Source organism: Polistes canadensis, unplaced genomic scaffold (genome assembly GCF_001313835.1).
Source record: "Polistes canadensis isolate GaletaPanama2010 unplaced genomic scaffold, ASM131383v1 scaffold_41, whole genome shotgun sequence".
Lineage (NCBI taxonomy): Eukaryota > Metazoa > Arthropoda > Insecta > Hymenoptera > Vespidae > Polistes > Polistes canadensis.
The window spans coordinates 104,492-112,255 of record NW_014569588.1 but is presented as its reverse complement, the minus strand read 5'-3'; the positions used below and the strand labels follow the sequence as shown (position 1 = coordinate 112,255).

Genomic DNA, 7,764 nt, shown 5'->3' with positions numbered 1-7,764 from the left:
AGCCTCATGTATGTCGTAATATAAGAAATAATAATAAAATAAAATTTCTAGTTGCTGAAGAAGTCCCAATAAAGGGACGAAACGTCCAACTAAATCAAACWAAGTTCTACTTCTTTCATGTCCAAGTTCCCTGTTAAATTTTATCATTAAAAATTGTAATTTTTGGACGAGAGAAATACTAAATAAATAATATTAATATTATTAATATATAATAAAAAAAAAGATATATAAATAAAATATGGTACAAAGGATATACTAAATCGTTTCGATTATTTGTTTTAATAATAGATAATATAAACAGAATATAGTAGAATGTATCAATAGTGTTCGAATATTAGATCGTCGGATAACTAAAGGTTCCACCGTATTTCGTTCATTCGATCTTTCCTTTTTCTTTTTGTTTTTTTCTTTTTCTTTTTCTTCTTCTTTTTCTTCGTTGTCGTCGTCGTCGGTTACCTCTAACCCACTTTTCTTCTCCGTTCGATCGAACTCGACTTCCGGTCGGAAAGTTTCCGTTATATTATAGTACAAATACTAATCCACCTATTTCGAATTTACTAAGAATATCGTTCCATTTATTTATTTTTTTTTCTTTCTTTTCCTTTTCTTTTCTTTCCTTCAATTTCCTAATCCTTACAACAAATGATAGAATATTTTCTTTGGCGGGGGAGAAAAAAAAATAAATAAATAATAATAATGAGAAGAATAAGAAGAAGAAAAAAAAATCAAGAATTGTACAGAGAAAAAAAAGAAAAAGGTGCAATTTGATGACACGGAAGGGAGGAGAAGAAAAAGAAGAAAAAAAAATAAGAAGAATACCAGTAGTAGGGTGGGTGGTGGTAGAAACGATGGTGGGTTATGGTGTTGTTAGTGGTATGGTGATGGTGTTGTTGTTGGCAGGATAGAGACGAGGGAGCGGCCAAGAGATAAAAAAAGAAAAAAAGAAAAAAGAAAAAACCATCGAAGGAAAGATAGTAGACGGACGTGGTAAAAAGTCGAATGCTCGGTGGTAAAACGGCGGAAGAGCGTTTCCTCGAACAGACTCGAAAGCCAACTACTACTACTACTACTACTACTACTACTACTCTACTACTACTACTACTACTACTACTACTAACTTTATCTTCTCTCTCTCTCTCTCTCTCTCTCTCTCTCTCTCTCTCTCTCTCTCTCTCTTTCTATCAGTAACACAACTCGGCGGTGGCCTAACTGCCGTGGCTCACGCATGTGCACGCACGCACCTTTTCGTGCAACTCGATCACAGGGTTCTGGGAGGCGGGTGAACGGTTGGTGGTAGGGGGGGAGGAGGTGGTGGTAGTGGTGGTTAATGTAAAACGATTTGTTAAATCATCTTCGATTATTGGCACTCGTTTAAAAAGGTATGTCGTCTTTTTTTTTATTTTATTTTAAGGATTAGGCGTTAAAGAAATTGATCCTTCTTTTTTTTTTTCGGTTCGCAACATTTTTATACGCAACTATTGAGGTAGTTTTATTCTAACATGAATCGTCTATTATCGTCATTTTTTTTTTTAAATTTATCTCTCGTTTCGTGTAACCGGGGAGGGGAGAGAGGATTATCGATTGATTGGGACACATCGTTTTAAGGATTAATAATAAAAATTAAATAGAAAAAAAAAAAGAAAAAAATGAAAAAGTCAAGATTAATCGTAAAGAATCTTTGGTTAAGATATATACCTGGACTGCTAAGCGAATAAGATGACGACGAGGAAGAGGAGGAAGAAGAAGGAGTGGGGGTGGGGGGAGGGTTTATACGAAGAGTAGGACGAGTGGTGAGACACACAAAAGGGTTCACGACGCGCCGAATTAGTCTCTCTCGGCGGTAGTGAAATAATGGCTGAATAGGTTTCCTCGAGAAATGGCGGAAGTCGTTCGATGAATGAGCCGGAAGACCTCACTCCGAACCTTACAATGGTGACCACCACCGTACCGATCCCGGTATTACGGATCAAAACATCCTTACCGATCCAACAGATCCTTCCGCGATCTGTCGTCGTCGTCTTCTTCTTCTTCTTCTTCTTTTTCCTCTTCTTCTTCTTATTTCTACCTGGCGACACTAATCGAAAACGACTGCGCCAAATCGTCTCCGTAAACCGAGGATCCGACAAATCCACACTTCTCCACGACGGGAAGTCAAATGTCAGATCATTTTTTTTTTGGTTTCCTTTCCTAGCCCCTTTCCCTCCCCCGCCTGCCCCGCGTATTCCCCTAGTTTCTCAACGAACGTTAAATTTTCTTGACAACTTTTAACACTTCGCTAACGACCGTTCTACTTCTTCTTTTTCTTTTTTTTTTCATGAGATTTCTCGCGATTCATTGGTGAAACGTGAAAAAAGAAAAATGACAACGAGATTTGCTCGTTTTTTACTTTGTTTGTTGTATTTTTTTTTCAATCTCTCTTCTCTTTTCGTATATTTCGTTGTATTCGTAACACTTTTGTGCAAAGGTAACTAGTTGTGAAAAATATTTTTTACTTCTACGTAATTAATTGAACTTATTTTAACAAGATGAAAAGAAACAATAATATCTTTACAATATATATCAATTTTTAGGTAAACAAATATCTGAATTTTTCATTCCCTCTACCTCTTCCCAAAAAAAACAATATATAATCAAATATATAATAATTTGTTAAAGAGATTTTTTAAGTGTTAAAAAACACATTTATGATGAACATCAAAAATCGTTGTTAAAAAACAAAACAAAACAAAAAAGAAAAGAAAAGAAAAGAAAAGAAACGAAAAGAAAAGAAAAGAAAAAAGATGTCGGAGACGACGGCGTACCCCCACCACTCGCTACTTCCCCCACCACCGAGAAAGCGCAAAGAGCTATTCGTCCTCTTCTCTTGTAACCGCTTCTCTCATTCGGAGGTTGTCAATCCGGTCAATGAGGCAATCACGTACGTCCTGTCCAGCTCTACGTACGTACAAACGTACGTACGACGTTCGAGCATGGCGCAGAGAGAAGAGAATCTTCTCTCTTCTTCCCCGTCTCTCATTCTCTCTCTTCCTCTCTCTCTCTCTCTCTCTTTCTCTCGTTAATCCGATCTCGTCGGCTTTTACTCGGTCACGATTGGTCATTGACATTGCGTCGCTGCTGCTCCTCGGAAATCAGGGACGTCCTCGTCGTGCCAACGCGATAACAACACCAATCTTTGCACCACCATTTCGTTTATTATTATTTGCTTTCTTCTTCCCCCTCCCCCATCTCCCACCCTCCTTATATCAGCGTCTCTTTTGAAAAGACGTAAAAGGGGGAGGAGGAGGAGGAGGGGGATTTATACGAACAATTCGACGTTAATTGGTTCGAATTAACATCCTTCGTAAAAGGGGTGGGGGTGGAGTAAATGGTTAGGGGAAAGAAGAGAAAGAGAGAGAGAGAGAGAGAAAGAGAGGAAGGGGTGGGGGAAGAAGCATAATTTCGTTCAAACTTTTTATCTAAAATTTGTTGTTTTTTTAAATAATATTATTATAAATTAATACTTATATTTTGTCGAACGCGTGCGATAAAATAATAATAATAATCCGACGACAACCAAAAGTAGCATTCTCTTCTCGTGGATACGATATTTTTTTCTTTTTTTTTTAAGGGATGCCTCAGTGTTTCTTTTTTTATTTCTTTCTTCTTTTTTTTTTTCAATTTATTTATTTTTGTATTATATATATATTCGTTAAATAAAAAATATCGTTCGTATGTCTACGTTAAAAGATATATATATATATATACACGTATAATATACGATGGGGGTTATTTATTTAGGTACGAGGTAAACTTATCGAAAGCTTGTCGTCTCAAAGGCGACCGGAAGTCCGTTGCCGCGAAAACACGTTCTTAGAGAGAGAGCTGGGGCAAGGAGAGGCACGTTTCGTTTCTAACAGGCACGAACGATCCAGAAATGGGAGCCGGTCGACCCTGAATGATATGGCTTCGTGGCGTGACGAAGATCAACGCAGTTTCTTTTCGAACAAATCCCCAATACCGTTTTTTTCTTCTTCTTATCCCTACCACCACCCCAAACTCCAAGACGATCTTTGATTTCTTTTCCTTCTTTTTAGTTTTCAATAAAAGATAGCGAATTTGTTATAGACAAAAGTATGAGGGGGTGTGTATATATATTTATGTATATATACAAATATGGATTATGTATATGTGTATTACTCGTTTAAAAATCGTAAAGCATGCGTGTCTGATGTATGAGAGGGGTAAGGGAAGGGGTAGGGAGATCTGGTCTTGCAACAGGCGAATTGTTGTTAGTTGGCACGTGATATAGTTTCTTAACTAATCTAAAGAAACTTGGTTTGCACGTGACGGAAACGTCTAATCCCTTTTTCCACGCGAATTAACATTAGAGTTGATATTTTCGATAATATATATCTGATGTGATACTTTCGAATAAACAGGCGTAGGCACAGGATATGTCTGTTGATCAGTCGCGAATCCTGTTTAACTTTTACGTAATGATGGATAATCAATCATTCTATCCGATTAACAACATTTTAATTGATTTTTTGTTTATCCTTTATCTTTAGCGCTCTAATCGATTATTATTATTATTATTATTATTATTATTATTATTGTTATTATTATTATTATAATGTGATAGGATTATTATGTTTTTAATTTTTTTTCTAGGATAGCGAAGAAGAATTGCCAGAGTGTTCGGATCGTAGCGAAGTATGCAGTAAAGTGGATCTTTATGGTGCACCATGGGTCGAGAGACAATGTCGTTGTCCAGGTGGCCGTGCTTGTCCTAGTAGCCTTCACGCGGATGATGGACACACGATAGTCGATAAAACTCGACAATATAAATTATGCGAACCCGTTAAACGGCTTCCCATTTGTCGATATTTCAAGTGAGTAATAATGGTGGTCGTACTTTATTTTATCAATCTTTCAACAAGAAATTGCTGCGAACGTATGACGAGTATATATCTCGTTTTTCGTATTTTATTAAAAAAAAAATATTATGAAGCAAATAAACAAACACAAAAATACCTATACCATTAGGTACAGTGGGTGTTAGCTAATGTTTTGTATACGATTACGTGTTAAGTGGCGTGTTGATTTTGATAGTACATGTAACGAGATAAATAAGTTCTTAAAAAATACTGTATTGGGTGAAACCGTGTTATATACGAGACCCCCCCCCCATAGTTCATTACTCCTTCGCGTTAATTATTTTCAATTAATTTAATTTTTAAATATATGTTATGTGCAAAAATTCATGTTTATCAAGTGTTGTACAAAGGTTTGTCAGAATTTTCTTATCGTGTTAGGGTTCCCCCTCCCACAATTATATAAGTCGTGTTATAGGATACTACCACGTGATAGGAGGGTTATTTGATATTTTCAATAATGACGTAACCTCATAACATTTTTGTTTTATTGAAAATAATTTTAGGATAATAAATGTTTCAGGGATGTCACGTGGACGTTAGCACCCGGAGGAGGACCAGCTAATGCAACGGTGCAACGTGTACATTGCCGATGTCGTCCCGGTAGTGTACCCTATCTCGTCCGAAGACAACCCCATATCTCTCCCGAGGGGAATTCCGGATTCATATATGCTTTTGCCTGTTCGCCACAAAGCGTAAGTCATATTCTTCATGTATACAAATTCATATTTTTTTAATTATTATTTTAATATCTTACTGATCAATTGTTCGCCCCCCTCTCTCTTCTCCTTTTCTTCCTACGGTCCTACAAATTGATTCCAACTTATATTTCATTTAATATCAAATTTCTATACTATATATATATTAATAGATAACAAATAGTATTTTATATTATATTTATCTGTATTTGTGTATTAATTAAATTTTACTTATTACCATATATTTGATTATTAACATTATATTAATTAAAACTAATGATCATTTTTAATAATAACGATAAGAAATTTCATTGATTATCTCGATTATAATATATTATACTTATCCGTTCACGTATATAATGAATTTAGTAATCAAAAATAAAAATGATGGTACGCAAGGACAGATATAATATATGAGTACATGATTCGTTTCATAAATTTATATATTATAATATGCAGAGGGTTAATTAATCAATCAATTAATTACGAAAAACAAAATGATAAACCCTCTACATATTATAACATACAGAAAATTAATTAATTAATCAATCGATTACCAAAAACAAAATTAATTAACCAAGAACAAATATAAACGAGTACACGATTCGTTCTATAATATACAGAGTGTTAATTAAAAAATTGAAAAAGGAAAGATATCAAATAGAAGTAGAAACGTAATATTATAAAAGAAAAATAAATGAATCAGACATTTTTGTCTCGTTACAGAGGCTACGTTGTCAGCACAAGGAACCCTGTAGGTTGTTCACCGTTCGTAAAAGAAGGAGTTCGCAGTTGGAAGAAGTTAATGCCTCGCCTCTTTGCCAATGTCCCAGGGGACATCGTTGTCCAAGACGTCACACGGATCCTGGATCATTGCCGGCAAGATCTTATTCTGGCATATTGGAGATCAAAACTTATAGCGGTTACTGCGTACCTTCTTCGCATCATCCTGAACCAGTCTACACAGTTTGAGAAAAAAAGAGAGAGAGAGAAAGAGAGAGAGAGAGAGAAAGAGAGAGAAAGAAAGAGAGAGAGAGAGAGAGAGAGAGAGAGAGAGAGAGAGAGAAATCTAACGAGAATGAAAAAAACAAGGACAACAAATATTTCTTCTTCTTCTTATTCCTATTCTTATTTTTCTTTTATTCTACGACAATTTATTATCTTCGTTAAAACATTAATATTCTCAACGAACAAACTAACAGAATTTTTCTCGTCTTAAGGATTCTTATCGTTTATTCCGAGAAATTAGGGAATAATATCGACGATTAAACGATTGGTTAGGTAAAATAAAAACGAACGGGGAACGACGAGTGGAAAGACATTTATTTTCAAAATCGTAATTCATTATTATGTATTTAGGAATAAGATAATTTAATTGTGACGTGAACGCAAAAACAAAAAAAAACAAAAAAAACAAAACAAAAAACAAAGTGCGAAAAAATATGTATTCTCGTCTGTCGAAGATATTTATTATTATTATAATAATTATTATTATTATTATCTTGTTTTTTCTTCTCATTTTCTTCTAAACATCTAACGTAGGAAAGAAAAGAAGGGGGGGGGGGGRGGCAGGGAAGAATTCGTTCGCGGTGCGACGATCCTAATTTCTCATCTCTCAAATTGACATTCGCGACAATCATGCGCGAGGAGTTGTTTGTAAAGAGCTTTAAAGTATCGTGAAAAAGAAGAAAAAAGAAAAAAAAAGAAAAAAAAAAAAGATCTTTTCTTTGATATTGTGTACGTATGCGTTAGGATGTTATTTCGTTGCTATGTTTATATTATTGATAGTTAACAGTTTTGTATAAACAGAATGTTATAGTTCGTTCGTTTCGATAATTATTTCGAATCCTGTTATATATACATATAGATATATAATTATATATAGAAATATATATATATATATAGATATATATAGTTACACGTATATATGTATATTAATAAGTATAAATTTCGAGCGAGTATCCTCGAGTAAAGGAATCGATTATCGAATCGAAAAAAAGGAAACTCGGTTACCTGGAAATACTCTCCTCCATTATCAACTTTCATAAAATAAATCATTTAGTGCTAGTTTGTTTCATTATCCCTTAGCAAGCGTTACATAATTTATGTTAAGCTCATTGTATTATTATTATGATTAATATTATTATTATTAT

General features: G+C 34.5%; 2 protein-coding genes across 2 annotated transcripts in view; one reads left to right on the top strand and one right to left on the bottom strand.

Annotated features, from left to right (window-relative positions):
- The window catches only part of LOC106784840 (protein giant-lens), a 15,283-nt gene extending 8,606 nt beyond the window's left edge, over positions 1-6,677 (top strand). The window contains exons 2-4 of the mRNA XM_014744785.1: positions 4,651-4,871; positions 5,437-5,608; positions 6,338-6,677. Of these exons, the coding sequence (XP_014600271.1) occupies positions 4,651-4,871; positions 5,437-5,608; positions 6,338-6,583 (639 nt within the window). The 3' untranslated portion in view covers positions 6,584-6,677. The remainder of the gene's footprint in view (positions 1-4,650; positions 4,872-5,436; positions 5,609-6,337) is intronic.
- The window catches only part of LOC106784837 (elongation factor Tu GTP-binding domain-containing protein 1), a 69,934-nt gene that overhangs the window by 22,117 nt on the left and 40,053 nt on the right, over positions 1-7,764 (bottom strand). The gene's annotated exons all lie outside the window — the stretch shown is intronic.